Source organism: Anopheles nili, chromosome 3 (assembly GCF_943737925.1).
Source record: "Anopheles nili chromosome 3, idAnoNiliSN_F5_01, whole genome shotgun sequence".
Lineage (NCBI taxonomy): Eukaryota > Metazoa > Arthropoda > Insecta > Diptera > Culicidae > Anopheles > Anopheles nili.
Window position 1 is genome coordinate 34,571,946 of NC_071292.1, and position 20,685 is coordinate 34,592,630.

At 43.9% G+C, this 20,685-nt stretch overlaps 6 protein-coding genes across 7 annotated transcripts; 3 read left to right on the forward strand and 3 right to left on the reverse strand.

Moving 5' to 3' along the window:
* Positions 1-2,532: 2,532 nt before the first annotated feature.
* Positions 2,533-4,468, reverse strand: LOC128722543 (NADH dehydrogenase [ubiquinone] flavoprotein 1, mitochondrial). The gene is made up of 4 exons (XM_053816213.1): positions 4,364-4,468; positions 4,000-4,242; positions 2,856-3,932; positions 2,533-2,774 (listed from the first exon to the last, which is right to left on the reverse strand). Exons 1-4 carry the CDS (start codon positions 4,410-4,412, stop codon positions 2,695-2,697), a joined length of 1,449 nt encoding a protein of 482 aa, XP_053672188.1. The 5' UTR covers positions 4,413-4,468; the 3' UTR covers positions 2,533-2,694.
* Positions 4,469-6,459: 1,991 nt separating this feature from the next.
* On the reverse strand, positions 6,460-7,100 carry LOC128726456 (zinc finger CCCH domain-containing protein 11A-like). The gene has a single exon (XM_053820270.1). It carries the CDS (start codon positions 7,098-7,100, stop codon positions 6,675-6,677), a length of 426 nt encoding a protein of 141 aa, XP_053676245.1. The 3' UTR covers positions 6,460-6,674.
* Positions 7,101-8,339: 1,239 nt separating this feature from the next.
* On the forward strand, positions 8,340-10,582 carry LOC128723640 (E3 ubiquitin-protein ligase PPP1R11-like). 2 transcript variants are annotated; one of them, XM_053817400.1, is made up of 2 exons: positions 8,340-8,429; positions 10,027-10,582. In XM_053817400.1, the coding sequence occupies exons 1-2, from the start codon at positions 8,340-8,342 to the stop codon at positions 10,384-10,386; spliced, it is 450 nt and encodes a 149-aa protein (XP_053673375.1). In that variant the 3' UTR covers positions 10,387-10,582. The 2 variants fall into 2 exon arrangements, with proteins under 2 accessions (XP_053673375.1, XP_053673376.1); XM_053817401.1 differs by lacking the exon at positions 8,340-8,429 and adding an exon at positions 9,869-9,961.
* LOC128727566 (succinate--hydroxymethylglutarate CoA-transferase) lies at positions 8,605-9,962 on the forward strand. Its single transcript, XM_053821492.1, has one exon. The coding sequence runs from the start codon at positions 8,605-8,607 to the stop codon at positions 9,877-9,879; it is 1,275 nt and encodes a 424-aa protein (XP_053677467.1). The 3' UTR covers positions 9,880-9,962.
* A 1,182-nt stretch (positions 10,583-11,764) lies between the features above and the next one.
* LOC128723657 (F-box/WD repeat-containing protein 5) lies at positions 11,765-15,640 on the forward strand. The gene is made up of 7 exons (XM_053817419.1): positions 11,765-12,092; positions 12,279-12,436; positions 12,503-12,680; positions 13,345-13,767; positions 13,851-14,613; positions 14,683-14,833; positions 14,911-15,640. Exons 1-7 carry the CDS (start codon positions 11,765-11,767, stop codon positions 15,037-15,039), a joined length of 2,130 nt encoding a protein of 709 aa, XP_053673394.1. The 3' UTR covers positions 15,040-15,640.
* A 582-nt stretch (positions 15,641-16,222) lies between these two features.
* LOC128725325 (solute carrier organic anion transporter family member 74D) lies at positions 16,223-20,346 on the reverse strand. Its single transcript, XM_053819058.1, has 6 exons — positions 20,160-20,346; positions 18,380-18,877; positions 17,973-18,317; positions 16,756-17,908; positions 16,481-16,686; positions 16,223-16,407 (listed from the first exon to the last, which is right to left on the reverse strand). The coding sequence occupies exons 1-6, from the start codon at positions 20,344-20,346 to the stop codon at positions 16,241-16,243; spliced, it is 2,556 nt and encodes an 851-aa protein (XP_053675033.1). The 3' UTR covers positions 16,223-16,240.
* Positions 20,347-20,685: the final 339 nt, after the last annotated feature.

Genomic DNA, 20,685 nt, shown 5'->3' on the forward strand with positions numbered 1-20,685 from the left:
TCTGGTGGCCGTCCGTCCCTCTGCCCTTTTGGGTTTTGTGGCCGGATAGATATAGCACAAACTACACTTCAAGAAGGTGGCGAAATTCCGGGTATCTAAATTCGTGAAGACGTTAATCACTGATTCACTGTATTTTTGACCCGCAATGAACAGTCATCAAAGAAAATCGTGGTGAAACCTGTCCGATGCGAAAATGCCGCATACTATTGGGAGGTGTTTTCCAACATACTGTAGCAACGTAGAGGGCTTTCCGTATCCATGGTAACGCCACGAAACAGGTCATGCAACGGACCGCGGGACATCAATTGGGCCATTCATATTGCCAAGTGCCTGTGGATGTTTTCACATGGATCGTACGTTTTGCTCTCTTCGCTCCGTTTCTCCGTTAGCTTCTTTGTCCACCAAACACACACGTCAGAAAACACCACCTTCTGCTTGGCTGATTCAATTATTTGCGTCGCAAAAGTAAGAGATTACAGCAGTTTGTGCACACCGCGTCACCCAAGAAATACACGATTGCGACCAAGCTGCATCGCAACGAAAGACACTGACTATGTGATTGCAAATCAAAGAAACAATTCAATCGCTTCAAACCAGCGCCTGCTCACACACACACACACACACACACACACATACGCTCTACTCACGCGCTCGCTCTCTTTCTCACGCGCGCACGCTCGTATTCTTTTTGCCTCCTGCCTTTAGGACAAACTTCTAAACGCGTAATAAAAGAGAACGCGTGCAAATCCTAGGTGGGTCCTTCGTCCTTACCCCTGTCTTCTTCTTCGACAGTGCTTCACATTCTTCCTGCCGGCAATCGTACGACCATTATTTGTTCGCCACAAACAAACTTCTTCCAGCGTACCGACGACGACAACGACAACCCTCTCCGTAGCGTGCGTGGCTTAATATAGAGGGCAAAAGCGAGCAAGGCATACTGCGCGAAACAATGACCAACGCGATTCAACGGGTGCTGCCCCCCATACAAGGGAATGGCTCGCTTTTTTTCTTACATTCGCCTAGGCAAGCGTTCCGTCACTTACACCGGGGTAACCGGAATCATTGATAATTTTTAACAAAAAAAAAACGACCGGGTTCAACTGCACCTTGTGGAGTTGGCTCTTGGAATTCCTACAGGCTGGCACACACGGGAAAAGAAAGGGATGGCAGGCACAGCTACACATCCGAGTATCGTAGCCAAATTTCACAAAGCTTATCCGCTCAGGGTCGCTGTGTGGCCACATACAAAAGAACAAACCCATTCATGAAGCACTCGACGGTAAACTCTCATTGGGCGATATTTTGTACAAATGCTTGGGTATCCATTCTCCGGGCGTCATTTTGTTGCGTTGGCACAATTTCTTTTAACTGTGACCGCACTTTATATTCACATAATCTATATTTTGGTGTTCGATGGGTTTGCGGCTCCAAACTTGTAAAATGCTGTTTACTTAAAAACTTGTATCATTATTTTGTTTCTGTTCGAACAAAGCTTATTTCACTCGGTCCTGTATCGCACAGCGTACGTTCGTAGTCGTTTTTCAAATGCCGTTTTCAAGCGATGGCATTTTGCACCAGTTGCACGCACTACCTTTCGCGTATGTTTACCACTTCATTCACAGCCTGCAGTAGAAAACCGCTCCCGCGCTGCTTATTTCGCGTAACATTTTCAAATGCGAGACGGACGATTCTAAGCCAGCGACAACCCGAAACTCTTACAAACTGTTGCATGTCATCTCGCTTTGGCCAAGTGTCGTTTCAGTCGGCATCTCTCTTCCACACTGTTCGGTACTCCAACGAGGTTCGGAACGATCATACTTCTTTTTCTGGCATATGGATGGCTGTCTCTCGTCTCGCTCGATCGAAACCTTTTTTTCAAAAGATGCACACTATAAGATAAGCACGGTCAAAACTCAGGCGCAAATGATGAGTGTAAAAATTGACCAATACAAATGTAATTATTACATCTTTTGTTTTCTACGAGCTTGAACATCAATTGATAAAGGGGATGTGTGTTAAAAAATTGATGATTATGTACGTTCTTTTATAATTTTGACATCATTGCATGAGGCACAAATGACCCCGCATTATTGGACATCAGTGATATTATTGAGGCTCGGTGGCCAAAATGTTTGGCGTGCCTTTGAAGAAATACACAACTGTCAAAAATCAAAATTCGGTAAATTGGTAGATAACCCTCCCGTTTCAACAAATGTTTTCTCCCCTATTCTGTTTTCCGATCATGGCACACAAAATATTCAAAATTAAAAAAATATTTTTTCAAAGACAAGGGAAAATGGAAAATATTTAAAAATGTAGAAATACAGAACTAGGTAAAGAAATATTATTGAGAGAAAAGCAAAACGGAGATTTTCACAATTATTCTTTCAAGTTGCAAGCATAAGATTTGTGAACGTTATGTTTGATTATGTATCCTTGATGGTTTTTGGATTAGCTACAACATTTTTTGATTGAAGAATTTAAAATAAAATAATTTAACCGTTAAATATAATGTTTTAATATGTGAGACAGTTAAATTAACACCGTACGAAATTTATTTATGCCTTATATCATAAACAAGATTTTCGATTAACATTTCCAATTAAGCTGGCTTGTTTAGATTTTGTTGTCACTGAATCACTACAGCAGTGCCTCCGGCAAAGTATGGACACAAGGAGAAAGATATGCTGATAATTAATTTTTTCCAGCAGCTTGTTTCTGCTCGTACTGCTTCATCCTGGCTTCAATTTCCGGGCGGAAGTGTCGGATAAGACCTGTATCGAGATTATCAAAAGCAAAAAGAATCAGTAAAAAAATGCATATACAATTCCAATCCAATCGTCCGACAAACTCACCTTGAACTGGCCAAGCTGCACCATCGCCTAAAGCGCAGATAGTGTGTCCTTCAATTTGTTTTGAAATTTCCCATAGCATGTCAATTTCGGCAGGACGAGCATTGCCGGCCACGAAACGGTGCATAATCTTGTTCATCCACGATATTCCCTCGCGGCACGGCGTACACTGGCCACAGCTCTCGTGTTTGTAGAACATAATCAGACGAGAAATGGCTTTGATAATGTCCGTAGACTTGTCCATCACAATAATTGCGGCGGTTCCCAGGGAGGTTTGCGCCTGAACCAAACCATCAAAATCCATCAACACGTCCTCGCAGACTGACTTCGGAATGACTGGCGTCGACGAGCCACCGGGTATTACGCCAAGCAGATTGTCCCACCCTCCGCGAATGCCGCCAGCGTGACGCTCGATGAGCTCTTTCAGCGGAATGGACATCTCTTCTTCCACCGTGCACGGTGTGTTAACATGTCCTGAAATGTTGAACAGCTTCGTACCGGAATTACGCGTGCGGCCAAAACCGGCGAACCAAACTCCACCGCGACGGCAAATAGTGGGTGCAACGGCCACGGTTTCGACGTTGGACACCGTCGTCGGACAGCCGAAAACACCGACATCAGCCGGGAATGGTGGCTTTAGGCGTGGTTTTCCCTGCTTTCCCTCAAGCGATTCGATAAGCGCCGTTTCTTCACCGCAAATGTATGCCCCGGCACCACGGTGCATGAAAACGTCAAAATCGTATCCGGAACCACAGGCGTTCTTTCCGATCAAACCAGCCTGGTACGCTTCGGCGATAGCCAACTGCATGTTTGATGCCTCATTGTAGAACTCGCCGCGGATGTAAATGTAAGCGGCACGGGCACCCATCGCACGACCTGCGATCAGGCATCCTTCGATAAGTTTATGCGGATCGTGGCGCATGATCTCACGATCCTTGCAAGTTCCCGGCTCACCCTCGTCGGCATTCACGACAAGATACTTGGGGCGACCATCGGAGGGTTTGTTCATGAACGACCACTTCATACCAGTGGGAAACCCGGCACCACCGCGGCCACGCAAGCCGGAAACTTTCATTTCGTCTGGAAGAAAGAAACAATCGAATTAGCACGACGTACGTGCAATGTAACATTAGATCAATAAACCTACTCAATATCCAGTCCGTGCCCTTCAGTAAAATTTCTTTCGTCTTGTACCAATCACCTCGCTTGAGAGCACCCTTCAGGCGCCAGTCATGCCGTCCGTAGAGATTGGTGAAAATACGATCCTGATCAGCAAGAGGACCAAACTTGGTCTTCGTCTGCGGCGGAGGTGCGGATGCCTGAGCCGACTGCAGACGGACCTGCTGATTATTGCAACTGGCCACAACCGCTGAACCGCGCACTAACGCAGCTGTAATGCATTTTGGAAAAGATTGTATATTACGAAAAATTACATAATTTACACTGCTGCTGTAGCGACGCAAAACATGCTACAATTGGTACAGCTACAGATTTCAATGATTTTTGCTTACCCAATTGTTGCTTTGGCATGCAATTAATACGCACAAGTGCGTTTGCCATCGTTTAGGATTTCACTTCGAGCAAGCTTCTAGTCAAACTAAACTTTTTCTCTTTCGGCTCAATCGCCGAGGCGAGCAAGTAATTTCGCGATATGGAGAAAAATAAACTTCTAGAGCTGATGTCAATAATGTCATGCTGCTGTCAAATGAAAAGCCAACAGCACAAAACAACAATTTCCCACTCGATTATTCGGTAGTCATTTATAGGTGACATTATCCGGTAAAGATCTACTCTAGGCACTTTTCATGTCTATGCTATGCAACCTGATAGCCAATAAAACAAAAATAAGGCATAACATGTGTATTTACTGTTAATGGTTCGATGAATAGTAGTAACGTAGTAAATAGGTAAAGTAGTGATTGAAAGCAAGTGATAGGTTTGATTATTTGTTGAAAAAAAATGAACATTTTTAAGAATTATCATAAAAATCAAGCACCGGTTTCAAATCATTGTTAAAATTCAAGATAATAAAGTAGAATAAATTACTAATCGATTTTATTACCATTGTTCGGCATGTATAAAACTATATGGCTACATAAAATACGTACAAATAAAACACCACAATGAATCCATTGATTATTTGTTTATTACGTTTAAATTTGCGATTATAGTCCAGTTTATCTCACGCTCAATGCCGTTTAACTCTTATTCATGGTATGCATTCAATTCAGAATACAAATTCGAAAGAAACCTTTGCTAGGTAATATTATATTTTTGTTACTTTCATTCGTGTAATAATAAGATAATAGAGATTTTTTTTCCAAGTGGCTTTTCACCAACGTAATAGAATGACGGCCAAACGAAACTTAAAACAAGCAATTATTATCCATCTGCACTCCGAGTAACGTGTATGCCGTAAATGATTTAAAAAAAATATTCAGAGTATGTGCTATTGCGAGCAGCGCTCGATTTAAGTTGTCCTTGTTGCACTTGCATGCTCTGTTGTGTGGTGATCACATTACTATTATTTTAAAATGTTTTAACATATTCTTCTTTCTACGTACCGGCCACTCCAGTTCCGTCACTAACGGTGTACCCTCCACAGATGCAGATTGATTACTAGTATGTTCATTTTCTTTTCGTTTGTAACAGAACACTTTTCATGCTCAGCTTGCGTTCTAGCATTTAATTTATGTAACAAAAATGTCCTGGTAATGCCAGAGAATCGGTGATTACCTTGCTTCTTTAACAATTCAATGAATTCCCTCGTTCATTGCCAACTACTCTGGTTTAGTTTGTGGCTTAGTTCTTCTTCGTTAATTTTTTATCACCTGCACCGGTTCTATATCTATATATATTTATTTATTTTTTTTGTTTTCCTTCATGTTTCGCATTGCTGCATAAGGAACTTTCAATCACAAACCTTCACCGAAATGTAACAAAATTATGGATCCGACTAATCGGCGGCTCAAGACAAGTTGTTGAAAGGTTATTGATCTATTTCATTTTATACGTTTCATTGCAAATGAGTATAACAACAGTGGGAAACAATGTGAACAAAAGTTTTACTCTAAACTACTAATTAATGCGACTGTATTTCGCTATTTGCAATAGTATGAGTGTGAGTGGGCACACGCTTTGTTATCTATTTCCAACGAAAATTGCCACACAGGAGTAGTTGACTTCACTATTTAAATCATGCACGCCAGGATTAATCTCATGCAGTTTGCTTCTTTTTTTGTTGCTTAATGTATTCAAATTGAACGTGCGCTAGTTCCGCCACATACGTACTACTCATGCGCGTATAGTTCATCCATTTCTGCTATACTTTCTTCCATCATTTCTAACAAACAAAGAAAAATGGCGACCCGATAAGCAGTATCCAGCTACATTACTCGCCTGTTCGTACCACTAGACACGCCTAGTAAAACTGCCATGATATATTGGTATGTGTTTCTGGTGGTATTAATAACAATAAAGAAGAAAAGTGGTAAGAAAAAAAAATAAATATAATAAATACAAACTGGAGAATGACCCAAAAACCTTCGAAAAAATGCAAAACTTTATGTAAAGCGTCCCAAAGTACAGATGGACTTTATGGAGAGAAAACGCAATCCTGTGCACGGGGCCAGGATGACAAGCTATGCAAATAGGCGCGCACCCACTCACACCTGCAGCATAGATGCCGTAATTCAACGCATCGGTGTGATCATCCTAAGTGTTTCCGCTTGCTGGTACAAACCAAAGAGCACGTGCTCTTTCCATTCTCGTAGCGATCACAATCACACTCTGCGCAAAAGCAATGGCAGCTGACACTGCAGCTTAGATGATTCTCGGCAAAATTGTTGCATAGTTGTAATCCAGCACAACTGCAGTTGAAGTCGAGTGCATCAGATGAGCTGCTGCAGCGTTCGCGGCGGCAGCTGCAGCCGCCGGTTGCACCGGTACGCCCACATTGCTCGTTGTCGGCTGAGCGGGCTTCGGGATCTTGTGCTGGAACACGCAATGCGGCTTACGGCAACCGCCCGGTTGGTCCTCCCAGAAGCACGGTGTGGCCGAGCGTGGCTTCTCGATTTTCATGTGGCGCATGGTGCAAGTGCGATTGTAACACTTACCCTCCGCCCACATCTTGCAGGTTTTCTCGTGCCCGAGTGCAGCCGGCTCATGCCGATACTCGCAGTTGCTCCCCTTTTTACATGTCGAATAGTAGAAGAAGTAGCAATCATGCAGATTCCTCGGGAGGTCCATAAATGGTGGATGGACCAACTTCCGACGAGGGGGCTGCTGCCTTTTCGACCGAAGAGCAATTTTTGAGCCCGAAGCTTGGCTTCTTCTGCGGTGCAGTTTCTCAGCTGCGATCGGCGTCTTGATCGCTTACTATCGTGTTAGGGTTTCGCACAGAAAAAACGTGTATGTAAGATGCTAGCCCACTACAACCACGCAGGTTAGAGCGGAATTGAGTAGAATCACCGTGTTCAAGCTATTTGCACCTCGATGGCACTGAAAAAAACGATGCGACTGCAATACTACTTGGTTAGGTTCTTCTTTGAGAAATGCTGTTCTTTTCCTTTCGGGATTACGATCTTACGCTGTGTTTTCTTATTCTTTTTCTGCTAGGTTAAGCCACGGTACACCTTGGGAATCCAACTACCTGGGACTTCACTACACAATTAGGGAATCACAATCTAAGCTGGAACTAATTGCAAGTAGACAGGAGTTCTGGTGTGGATGCTCTTCTAACTTGTTTCTTTATTCTACGGTCTATGCTAAATGCCGTAGATGTTGAACCAATTCACGTATCAATTTTTTATTAACTTTTCGATACCTACACGATGTGCAAACGCTTTGGTAAACAGCCGTATTTTGACAGACTGTCAGCTGGTACAGTACCAGGTTTGGGAATGGTCGTAGCAGGTGAACCTAATTTAAAAAAATCAAATGACACTTTTCTTAGTGTTCGATGCTAATTGTATTATGTTAGTTTTTTATATCTTCTTCGTACTTCTAAAACGTCTCTTATTTATTGCAGCACAAAAACTGGATCGAATAAATAGTGACTGAAGATTTAAAATGAAGAAAGTGATTTGTCAATCAAACTATGTTTATTTTACGGCGAATCTTATTTTTTAGACATTTTTTCATAAGAACACTGACTTTGAATAAACTTATTTATAACGTACTGCTATTCATATCGTATTTTTTTCCATATTCATTATCCAAGTCTAATTTCGAGAGTTCACGCTAGCAAAAACGTCAAACAGGGTTTTTTTTACTTAGGCAACTCGTCATTTGCACCTTAGCTAACCTGGCGGTTTAGGAGTGAACAGAGCAACACCCACACCATCGTGTGTTTGGCTTAACAACATAACAAGGGAAACGTCAAAAAGTGCAAAAATAGTTAAAGAAAATTGTAGAAATTGTGTTCGTTCTAGCGAAACGCGTACATTCGTGGGAGGTAAACATTCCTGCTGTTCCTTCCCTTAAAAGATGAGTGCAGAAACGCCAACCGGTATTAGCCGTAGTATTACGGAAACCATCCTGCAGGATGAGTCCACTCCCGGCACAAGCAGCACCCAGGCAAGTAAAAGCGAACGTTGTAAACGGTTTTTATCAGGATGTGTTGGTAAATATTTATTACCGCTGTTTGTGCGACTTGGTGATGCGTTCAAATTTATTCAGCCCACCCCTTCTTCTTGCATTTGGTTATCTACTGTGCGCGTGATTTGGAGGGTGATCTTGTTTCAATCTCGATATGCTAGCTAAGAAGTGTCTGCTTCCTGTGGTCCGTGATGGGGCCAACCGGATGCATTTCTGTTCATCGGCAACAGGAAAGGATCGTTTTCCACTGGAGGGCATAAAAATTCTCGATCTTACGCGCATCGTTGCTGGACCATACTGTACCATGGTGCTGGGAGATCTCGGTGCGGAGGTGTACAAGATCGAGCGACCATTCGCAGGAGATGAATCACGCAAATGGGGACCACCGTTCATGCGCAATTCCACTGATTCGGTGTACTTCATGGCCGCGAACCGAAATAAGAAAAGCGTCTGCGTGAACTTAAAAACCGGCCGTGAGATAATCTACGAGTTGGCCAAGAAGTGCGATGTGCTGGTGGAAAACTACGTTCCTGGGAAACTGGATGGCCTTGGTCTCGGCTATGAGACTATAAAAACGATTGCTCCTGGTCTCGTGTACTGCTCCATCACGGGATTCGGTTCCGAGGGTCCTTACCGATCGAAACCCGGGTACGACGTCATCGCGGCATCCATGGGTGGATTGTTGCACATCACAGGAAGTGAAAATGGACCCCCGGCAAAAGTCGGTATTGCCATTACGGACATTGCCACTGGGCTGTATGCGCATGGTGCCATACTTGCTGCGTTATTGCAGCGACACCGAACTGGCCGTGGTCAGAAGATAGATGTAAACTTGTTCTCTACTCAAGTAGCCTGTCTAATAAATGTGGCTAGCAACTATCTCAATGCCGGAAAGGAAGCCAAACGTTGGGGCACCGCACATGAAAGCATTGTGCCGTATGAGGCGTTCGAAACTCAGACAGGCTTCATCACGCTGGGATGCGGAAGTGATGCACAATTTGCATCACTTTGCAATCTGCTGGGAATGAAGGAGCTGGCACAAGACGAACGGTTCTTGTGTAATCAGAAACGTGTCAGTCACAGACAGGAACTGATTGCAATTATTGCAGATGTCATGAAACGCAAATCCTCCAAGGAATGGATGGACATTTTCAAAGTAGCTTCTTTTCCGGTTGGTCCTATCAATAGTATGAAAGAGGTTTTCGAGGATCATCACGTGCAGGCGATTGGGTTGGTGAAGACGTTGCCTCATCCTTTGGCCGGGAAGGTGAAACTTGTCGGTCCGCCCGTAGTGTACGGTGAAGCTCGGAATGAAATCATGTCAATTCCCCCCCAGCTGGGCCAGCACACGAACGAGGTGCTGAGCGGGTTGCTTGGGTATGGAGAGAAACAAATAGAGCTTTTAAGAAAAGATAAAATCATACAGTAACTTGACAAACGGCAGTAGAGTAATCGAAGAGGACAGTTTTGATTGCAGCTATAATTTACGAATGTGCATCGTGATTAGAAGTGTACTCCAAATATATGACATTGCTGAGCGTTTGAAGGCAATCTAACACCTATTTTTCTATTCTAGGAACCGCCTGTATTGCGATTACGACTGCAGAAACCACGCAATGGCAAAAAGGTACAATGGACGAACGGAACCGTGGATAATGAACACATGAACAAAAAGAAATCTAAATGCTGCTGTATTTACGTAAAACCGCGTGCCTTCGGTGAAAGCTCGTCAGAGAGTGAGGACGAGTGTGAGCACTGTTTCGGGCACGTTGAGCTGAAGAAGAAAAATCAAAAACCCCCTCGGATGCCTGCGAAACGGAGCGACGGTGATGACGATGATGAGAACACGAACAATTCCGATGACGTCGATGGGCCGTCAGATGCTGCGAGAGGATGCAGTTCCGGAGAACCATCGGCAAAATCCGCCGGAGAATAGAATTGTACACGTTTGGCTAGAAAAAGTTGATTTTCATTCGATAATGGTTTGGTTGCTTTTGACACTTATTACAAAAAATTAAGCAAGGACGCTACGTTTTTTCACTATCCAATTGCAGCAGAACAGAAGGTTACATTACGTTTCGGAGCATATTTGTACATAAACTTATTGTTAATATATTTACCTGTATGTAGTATATCCTGTGACTCGTGTATTTTTCGACTTTAGTTTTTAATTGTTTATTTAGCCATTTTGGCAGGATAATTAAGTAAATCGGATCGATTTTGGGCCATTGGCTTTGAACGAACAGTTATATTGAGCAGCTTATGTTTAAAAGAAGAATTATTGAATGTAATGATTGCTGGAGTTGATAATTTTCGAATTTCAATCACATAAACCGGACAGAGATCACAATAGTTGATCGTGCGTGATTCAAGAGTTGTTTAAATTTTTTGAATAAATACCAAAAATTCAGCTGGTCTTGTATGAGATTGAATACAAGATAGGTATACGCGGGATTCTCACAAGTTGATTTACGCTTGTTAACGTTAATCGTAAATGAGTCTATCGAAATAAAAGGTTTATGCCATATCATCTTACCTGTCATAGTGACAAAGTTGTTGTACTCATATTTATCGAGACCATGTAATTAAAGATGATATCAGTAGTCAATGTTTGTGCTTTTTTACTTGAACAAAATTTGTCTCACAAATAACGTATTTTACACTTCTCACTCCTGAATGATTTCAATGATTGCAATAAAACGTTGAAACATAAGAATTGAGAAAATCTGTATTAAAAACCAAGCCAGCATGTATACATTTTAAAGTAGATTAGGGCACAGCATGAATCGAAAAGTTCAACCACGGCGCGTGTATTGCACGAAAAGTATCTGGAACTTTCGTTCCATCTAACTTTTCGAGTGTAGCTCATAAACCTAGTCGCAGTGGTATTTACGAACAGCACTCAGTTGTCAGTGATTATTTTTATTTGCTAAACGTAATTTTTTTTCAGGGTATGAGGTGTCTCACCTCAGTTCAAATTTATTGGAGAAGGTGTTACAAAAGCAAAAAGTTTTTCCCCCGCGCATCTAAGAAGCTTTCGTTGATTGCAAAAAGTACGATTGGTTTACAAAAAGGTGTCTTTCTAGGGTTTGCATCTAGAAAATGCTCTGATGTGTTATGTTATTCTGGACTCGCGCATGTGTTCGTGCAAACTAGTGTAACTACACTTTGCGTAAATATCAATCACGCTCAAGAAAACGAGCGAAAGAAAAAGTAACCAGTAGCAGCAGCCAAACATCGGTGAAAGTGCGCGGCACAAGTTCCTCTACTCGTGCGTACAGTATCGGCGGGGGTGTACATACGATCAGGTTTCCATGGCGGAAGCCAACGACGATGTGCCCATGGCCGATGGCAGTGAGACGCAAATGCAGCATGATCGAGCTCGCGAAAGCATGGAATCACACAGTTCCTGTAGCACCAGCAGTGAGCAGGATGACGACGAATTGTACATGGACAACAGCTGCTGGGTGTTTATTCCTGAGCCCGTGTTCGTGAAAATTTTCCTGCAGTTAGAAGCGCGCGATGTCCTCAACGCTGGTCAGTGTTGCAAACGGTGGCACAAGCTGTCCAAAGATGACTACCTGTGGCGGAAGTACTTCCGGATGGAGTTTAATGTAGATCATTCGATTCCGTTGAAAAGAGGTGAGTGCGCGGACCCACTGGCTATGCCGAATGTGTGAGAAAAGCTGGTTTAATTGACGTTGGTGACATAATGACCGATCCCGTCAATAATGCTACTACGCAACAAACCAGCTTCACTTGCGCTGTGGGCAAGGGTAGCGAAGGGTGAAATTATTTATTTCTATTTCCTATCACCTCCCACGACAGGCGCGGAATCTTGGCGAGCTGAGTACCGTCGTTTAACGAACAACGTGCCGATGGTTATGACGGATGTCCTGACTTCCCACTCGCACCAAGTGTTGCACGTTAGCTTCTCACACAATGGCAAAATGTTTGCCACCTGCTCGAAGGATGGATTCGTGATCGTACGTATATTGCTTTAAATTTTGCGCTTCTGCCAACTGACGAAATACCTCTTATGTCCTTCATAGGTATGGAACTCGGCATATCCCTCGACGATACGAGATTCGTACGATATGCGTCAGCTTAGCTGGAAATACACACAATTTTCCCAGTTCAATCAGAGCGACACCCTGTTGCTAGTATCCGGGGTCCACTTTGGTTCGCCGCACAGCACTTCCGGCGAGATAGCGGTGTTCACGGTGCAAAGTAAGTTTTTGATAGTCATGTGTGTTTGGTTTTCAAAGGGCGCCTTTAACACTGATAACTTTCGTGTTGATAATAGTGCAATTGTGAGCTACTATGTGTTAGTTAGGTTTTAAAATAATGTAGTGCTAATAATCGTTAGAAGCATTCGTAAATCGTCAATTTTCTGGGATGGTTGATGGACTTCGGTGTTGGGTCCATTAAGTACTAGTATTTATTAGTATTTCTTGGTTTTGTGTGGTATAGGTGGGTGATACGGTCGTTGAAATGTAGCAGAAGTTAAGTAGCTCTGATTGAATATGTATTTTTAAAAGTGATGGGTTTCGGTAGATCGGTAGACTTCTACCAAACATGATCATCTCCACCAGTTAGTGTTGATTATTGGGGTAAAATAGTGAGAAGTGCATTTTTTATGTATAGTTGACGTAATTTTTGCTGGTGTTGGTCATAGCTTTCTTTGTTGTCAATTTCTCAACCGCCATGTACGTCATGTTAAACCAGCTGAACCATCTGATGACCATTTTATCATTAACCAGGCGTCTCCATCACTCAAACTATTTTGAAAAGTGATCGTTTAATTAGTTCAATTAGAATTAGAATTAAACTAAATTTTTTAATTATTCTTACAAAGTTTTTTGTAACATTCGATTTTTGTTTTAATTTACAGATGGATTTAAGTTGAAGTGCCGTGTGACAAATCGACCGTATGACATTTTTGGCACCTGGTTTAGTGATCAACATCTGCTTTCGGGTGATTTGAAATGGCTCGCGCATCTGGTCAGCTCTTCTATGCTGTGGTTAAATAAAGCGAACCAAGAGATCGATTCGGAACACACGCCGGTGCGGAATTTGATGTACAAATTCTACAATCGCAATGCGAGTTCAATCCGCGCTATTACGGTAGCCAACTGTCCGTGGTTGAGTGATGAAAAGGACGGCAAAACGGAGAACAGCAATGACACTGGCGAATCTCAACAGAAATCATCAGATGAAGAGCAAGGTTCTAGTAGGGGCGATCGTCGCGCGGGTAATCCGCTTTCGCATTATCAGATGAACCAGGACATTGATTCCGACGAAGATCCGGATGATGGTGCGGATAATGGCGAGTATTTGCATTCCAGCTGCTTCGGCGCATAGCACACTAACGCATTTGGGTGTTTGTCTTTTATGAAGGCCAAGACCGTCTAGCTGCTGAGGACGTACCTTATCAACTGCTGGTCGGCGATCAGTCCGACTATGTCAGCCCAATACAATACTTGGACGAGTTCCGGCAAGAATACGAAGAATCCTACTATGAATCTTCTGATGATTGTCTCGAGGATGACGAAGATGATGCCGATGACGAGGAGCTGTCGGAGGGAGAGGACGACTTGGAGAACATATGCCCGAAGTATCTGATCTTTTCGACTGGCTCGAAAACCTACACACCGCATCAAATCGGCTTCAAGCGGATTACTAGCGTAAACTTTCCCAGGCGCGTCGAATTGGGACCGTCGCTCCGGGAACGCATAGCGTTGCGGGATCGACAGCGCGAGATGCAGGTAATTATGGCCGAGATGTCAGAGGAAGAAATCCGCCTGCAGTATATCTTACAGAACGAAGACCCACCGACGGAACCGAACTGGGGGAACTATGAATCGGTGGCCAATCGTTTTGATAAGGTGGACAAGCTGATCGACCTGCACGGGCACATCATTGGCATGGGGCTTAGTCCGGACCATCGTTATTTGTACGTAAACAGTCGACCTTGGCCGAAAAATTGCGTTATTCGAAATCCGCTCGACCCCCCGGCCATAGCCCAAGAGATCGACATACACGTGATCGATCTAATGACGCTGAAAAAAGTGGGCAAAATGCTTCGCGCCCACAAGGCGTACACACCGAACACGGAATGTTTCTTCATTTTTCTGGACGTCTGTGATAATTATGTCGCCAGGTGAGGATTGACGTGTTTGTACCGCCGTCGGTAAACGTGATTGTTTCGATTGTTTTTTTTCTCACGCAGTGGTGCCGAAGACATGCATGCGTATCTTTGGGACCGGTACTATGGTGTATGTTTGTCCAAGTACCAGCACGAAGACGTGGTAAATAGTGTCGCCTTCAATCCGCGTGACAATGAAATGCTTGTGACGACCAGCGACGACTACGAGATAAAGGTATGATGTTGACTCGCCTTCCTGGGCTGAAACCATTTTCCCTAAATTAAATCTTTCTTTCCGTAAAATGCTTGCAGGTTTGGCGATCCCTTTCCAAGGCGAAAAAGCTAGGAATACAGCCGGTTGGCCGAGCGGCCGAATTTCGAAAGCATAAAAACAATCGTCCTCCACCGCAACACCAGTACGGATTACGATCATTTGTATGAGCTTTGGTGCCGCTAGTGTAGCAAATTTAAATCGCCTTGAGGATTTGATGCTCAGTTTCCATATATAATTCCGTACTATGAAGCTCCTATGTGCTTCTCGTTTATCGGTGTACGGTTCGAGAGAAAAATACAGCCCTCTTGAAGCTAGTCGGAAAAGATCGACGATGATTGGGAACAAATACTGTCCTATTTTGTATCATCGCGACGCTGAGTGAAGAAAAATACCATATTTTCTTTTATTCCGTTAGTCGTTTTAGCCGTAGATATGTTATTACCTTTTTGCACCGTTTTATGTTATGCTTTTGTTCTGTTGAATGTTTTTGATAGTTTTTAGTGGCGATTGAAACATTTTTCTACATGTTTTACGGTATTGATACCTTTTAAATATTTTAAAAACGAGTTTTTTTATACATACTATGCATCGTTACTACACCCAATGGGGAAGAGAAAAGTTTTTTTATATCTTTTTGAATGCGCCCAGTGATACTATATCTGGAATACTGCAGGCTGCCGTGGATCGTTTACAATGAAGCAAGTGCAAACATTGTGCAATCGCTCGTAGAACTTGCAATAAATCGTTTTGAATAAAGATAAATGCCGAATATTATTGTTATTATTGCAGTTATTAGTGCGTTTACAATGCATTCCCAAATAGTAGTTCGTTCAAAATAAATGCCAAATAGTCAACTCAGTTAGTAAACTGAGATTTACTACAATAAAAAATGACTAAAGTTGTTTAGAAAAAAAAAACGCTGTATGACTAATAAGGACACCTGACACTGGCTATCAAATCGTCTTGTTCGGCAGCCATTTTTAAGCTACTTAACATAACCAAACAAATCGAAACAAAGTCAATATTCATTTTTTTATTTTCGAAGCTGTTTCTGTTTATAAAACCCCGAATATTGTGTGACCTACAAAAAGTCAAATGTATTACGAATATGCATTTATTTCAGTACTCCACCATGCATATGCAGTCGTTCATTTCAGCGACCTTATCCCATTTCGCAGCCCTAGTGCATTATGTTTGCCTTGTTTCTTCGCGTTACGCTACCCGTGAAAAAAAAAACATGAACAATAAAGACAAACGCGAATGGCTGTAAATATTTTTCTTATCACCTATGTGTCGATACAGTAAAACAAACACGTACGGCTTACGGGTACAACTTTACATGACGCGCTGATGCATCTTGGTTTCGTATCACGTATCATGTTTGAACGCATGATTGCTGATCGGTTCAGGATGAACTTTGTTGCTCTGCTGTTGTCGCTGTTGTTGCTCCGCCATTTCTCGATCACCGTACAAGTCGAGCGATTTGCCGTACCACCAAACCAGGCCATCGAAAAATACACCAACCGATGTCAGACCTGCAGAAACGATCAATTTGGGGAATGTAAAAAGGACATAGATCACACGCTATGGTGAGAAAATAACCCTTACATAATGCCGTTATGTTGATGTAATATCGGAACAGCCTTTGATCGTAAAGCTGACAATTTCCCCGCTTGCCACACTCCTCTGTCCACACCAAGCACGTACTGTCGATGATACGTCCGTAAATGATCGGTCCGGGAATGAGCGCGAACAGGCTGATCATCATCAGGATCAGGCCCTGGGTAAATGATTTGTCCTGCTTCGAAACGCACCTGTAACACAAATAAAAAACACGATGCAGCAATCACTTTCAATACCTTTTCAGGTGTGTCAGTACTTACCGATAGTTGACGAGCAGATTACCGATCCTTCCCGACGCCCCGAGACAGTTGATGATGCTCGAGATGATTGAGAAGAGATAGAAACCTAAAGCACATCCCTGGATGCATGCTCCAGGAACTAGCTTGGCTGAGTACAGGATGCTATCAGGCGGGCTAGCATCAGCAGTCGAAGGCATTTCCGTGCTGGTGGACTCGATCGTACGTTTTCTTCTTCGTAACGGTTCAGAATTTGAAGTCGAAGGACCAGTCTCATGCTCTGGTGAAGGTGTATCCACGTGTTCCACCGCATCAGTATTGTCTGACTCTCTCGCATGTTCTTCGAGGGTAGTCTCCGGACTTTGGCCGTCCTGCTGTTGATGATCCTGCCCGCGATTTAGCGTATAATTTACCAGTGGTTCGCTCCCTTCGAGCAGTTTTATCTTGTCGGATAGTTCCGGTGCTATCGTGCCTATATCGAGCGTTGGAGAAACCGTGCCAGTTGTGGTGGAACTCAGCCAACTAGCTGTGGATGTGTCACGAACCTCACCAGATGTGTAAGTCGTAGAAGAGTAAGGATTCGTTGTACGTGTTGTGAACTGTGCCATGCTACTCGTCGATCGCTCCCAAGGCAGCTTAGTGATGGGAGAATAGTTCTCATTCTGACAGGAACAGCTATCGTAGTACTTTTCGGTCGTATGCCACGATTCACAGCCAGCGTGACAGGCAGAGAAGAAGGTAATTCCAGTCTCTTCCTGACAGATCGGACTGTACGGGATGCCATCACAGTGACAATGGCTGTTGCAGTCAGTCGTGAGGTTTAACCTGCCCTGAACAAGCGGCATTGTACCGTCGGGACACGTGAGGAAGAGGTAGGAAATCTGACCGACCATGTAGCCGGCCCCAACGATCACGTTCCAGAAGAGCAGTTTCTTCGGTGAAGGTTTCTTCTTTGATATGACGATACCGGATATGAGGAAACCGGCAACCATACCGAACAGGGTGATTGGACCCGTTATAACGGTCGCATTGGCCGTGGATTTGTGGAACTGCACCTCGATGTACTTGCTGAGGAACGTGATATACCCGCTCGAACCGAGGATGTAGAATATCCCCGACAGAATGTTGAACATGAGCAGCTTGTTCTTCAGCAGACGCATTAAAGCCATCGGGAAATCTGAAAAAATCAAGATTGTTCGCGTTATTTGTTACTTCTGATCATGACGACCGGCTCCACTAACCTTTCAGTTTGGGAAACTCTACGATGCTCTCCGTGAATTCGATGGCATTTTCCGACACTGTGCGTTGCTGACGTTTGCTGAGGCTTTCCTTCTCCATACCGAATGCTTCGGCGTCGTTCATAAGTATCACGGGTACGGCAGAGTGTGGTCGATTATCGGCCGATCCCGCTGGCTTGCTTTTCTTCGGGATCTCCTTAGGAAACATGCCAATAAGGAAGGCAAACACGATCATGGCGGCTCCGAGAAGAATCCATCCCAACCACCATGCTCCAAGCCACCGAGGATCGGAACTGTCAATGATCGGCGTTTTGCTGGGGTCAATGTAAATCTTCAGCGCGAAGTAACCTGCTCAAAGTTGAACACATTAGTTAACTGCAATCATTTGCCAACATGCGTGCATTACTTACCAAGCGCAAATCCAACAACCGGTCCGAAAGTACGCAACGAGGACGCATATGCCAACATCAGCGGAGTATTGGTTTTCTTCGTGTTATCATCCAAATAGGTTTGCCCAAGCGAGTAGTACAGTGTGTTACCAATACCTAGCACGAATTGTGACATGAAGATCAACACCAGTGGTACGACAGATATCGTTTCAAGACACTCTTTCGGTGAGGACGTATCCAAACACAGCCGGTTCGTGCTTTTCACCATGATCGTGTAGTTTTGGTGCTGCCGGATGTGTGCTTCGTCCTCTTCACGCTCGCGAATGTACTCCTTCGTTAGACGGAGCGCTTCATCACCGGCACCGTAGATGAAGTGTGGCAGGGCGAGGATGAAACAGGACAGGGCACAAAACACTACACCCCATGCGATCCATCGTGGACGGTTTCGATGGCCACCGACGTACGAAAGGATGAGGGAGAGCAGGATCTGTGAAATTTCGTTGCCACTAAGTATGATACCTGCAAGTATAAACGCGAATGCAACAAGACTCAAGTGCTATAGCAACGCATGTCAATGGCCGCCTACTTAACGGCCGCCTGTTCAAATCGGAATCCACGAGGACGGAAGCTCAAAGGGATGTGGTGATAACGGTGGGAGGAGTAGAAGCAGGGCAAAAAAGGCAGCCATATATTGTTTTGCGCAAACGGCTGACAATCGTTGCTCATTGCAATCAATCAATTAATAAAGCCGCCATAGCGGTCAATCAAATGGCGCCAAATCCGTTTGCTTATTACTTTGTAGCGATCGGCATGGATTAGATTGGGTTCTTTTTCTTTTCATACCTCAATACCAGCCATCGCGAAAAATTCTACAGGACAACTAACGGAGCACGAGCACAATGAGAGCAAAACATCCATTGTAGTACAAGTGTTTCCACCTTGCGTACGGAAGTATTTTCTTTTTATCAGACACCATTGGAAACAGCTGTTTACGGTTCGATAACAGTGTGTACTGTTTTCCCGCCCGAGCACTATATTCTAGGTCCACAAGTCTGGAAGCGATAAGTGCTAGGAGCTGGGTACCGGGATTAACGCGCGTAGTGCGTAACTTGTACACTTAACCAATTCAATGGTGGCGTTAGGGACTTCGAAAGGAACGGGAATTGGGTTGGCAAGCAGTGCCTGAATGTTCCCTGTTAGAGCAGTAATTGAACATGCATACCGATAAAGCATCGGTGTACTTTGGTATCACCGATGGAGGTCATCTATTATCAATTATCTTACGGTTATTGACTTACTAGTTTCTAGTGGACGCGTTTGAGGTCATTTTCCTGCCAGGACAGTAAGCATACGGTTTTGTCCTCTAGACGTATGTTTTAGGTAATTTCAGTTGTTTTTTTGGTGATAAACAAGAGCATCATAAAACAATATGCGACCCGTTAATGCCAAAGAGAGTTTAAAGCTCCCGGTGGATGGAAGGAATGTGCGCCATGTGCGGCTCGCGGCCACATAATAAACCATTATCACCGACCGTAACAAGTGGCAAGCTCTCGAGAGTTCCCAAGAGCTTCGACAAAGCAATATCAATCGCGGTCCAGACGTCTTGCGAACGTGTCAGAGATAAAGACGATCGGTCGTAGCTGATAGGCGACTGGCCGTTAGGGGCTATCCTGTGCACGAAACCCGCGATAAAGCGAACTTCCTCGTCCTATGGCGCTGGGGTGACTGTAATCTTTTTGTTGCGATTTTTTTACGTGTTTTCGTAAATCTGCTCATTTTTTTTTCTTTGCGCACTCCTTACCTGTCGTTGAGGAGGGAATTTTGAATCGTTTCTCCAGCGTCGTGAGTGTGATGACAAAGTAGATGTATGCCATGGCCTGCACGGTTCCCAAAAATCCATACACGACGATGAACGACCTTGGGGTGGCATATCGCTGCAACCAGGCCGGATGCCAGCAGGAAATGCCACAAAGCTGATTGGACTTCATGGTTCTGCAGGACCTTCCAGCAGTAGCGTGATCCTTTCGCAGCACTCGTCGTAGATCACCAAAAGTTCACCCCCAGTTTGTGGGGTTAAATTCCCCGTTCGCGAGTCCCGGACACACGAAAGCCTGTTTTTGTAGGACTTTCCTTGAACACGTCTCACACTGGATCACTTTGGCACGTCGGTGTATTTGGCGATTGAGTCCCGAATATCACTGTCACTTATCATTGCGCACCTCGTCAAAAAAAAAACAAATAACCCGGCTAGGGGATCCCTAGAAGATGGCAGCACTTGATTCGATAATGGTCGCGCGCAAAACCAACAAAAAACCCAAACCCACCAC

Coding starts and splice junctions, on each gene's coding strand:
- LOC128722543 (XM_053816213.1), bottom strand. CDS start 4,412: ATGGCAAACGCACTTGTGCGTATTAATTGCATGCCAAAGCAACAATTG. Junction 4,243..4,363: donor CATGCCAAAGCAACAATTGG/GTAAGCAAAAAT, acceptor AATGCATTACAG/CTGCGTTAGTGCGCGGTTCA. Junction 3,933..3,999: donor GGGCACGGACTGGATATTGA/GTAGGTTTATTG, acceptor TCTTTCTTCCAG/ACGAAATGAAAGTTTCCGGC.
- LOC128726456 (XM_053820270.1), bottom strand. CDS start 7,100: ATGGACCTCCCGAGGAATCTGCATGATTGCTACTTCTTCTACTATTCG.
- LOC128723640 (XM_053817400.1), top strand. CDS start 8,340: ATGAGTGCAGAAACGCCAACCGGTATTAGCCGTAGTATTACGGAAACC. Junction 8,430..10,026: donor CCGGCACAAGCAGCACCCAG/GCAAGTAAAAGC, acceptor TTTCTATTCTAG/GAACCGCCTGTATTGCGATT.
- LOC128727566 (XM_053821492.1), top strand. CDS start 8,605: ATGCTAGCTAAGAAGTGTCTGCTTCCTGTGGTCCGTGATGGGGCCAAC.
- LOC128723657 (XM_053817419.1), top strand. CDS start 11,765: ATGGCGGAAGCCAACGACGATGTGCCCATGGCCGATGGCAGTGAGACG. Junction 12,681..13,344: donor AGCGGTGTTCACGGTGCAAA/GTAAGTTTTTGA, acceptor TTTAATTTACAG/ATGGATTTAAGTTGAAGTGC. Junction 14,614..14,682: donor TGTGATAATTATGTCGCCAG/GTGAGGATTGAC, acceptor TTTCTCACGCAG/TGGTGCCGAAGACATGCATG.
- LOC128725325 (XM_053819058.1), bottom strand. CDS start 20,346: ATGAAGTCCAATCAGCTTTGTGGCATTTCCTGCTGGCATCCGGCCTGG. Junction 18,878..20,159: donor AATTCCCTCCTCAACGACAG/GTAAGGAGTGCG, acceptor TTATACTTGCAG/GTATCATACTTAGTGGCAAC. Junction 17,909..17,972: donor AGAGTTTCCCAAACTGAAAG/GTTAGTGGAGCC, acceptor TGATTTTTTCAG/ATTTCCCGATGGCTTTAATG.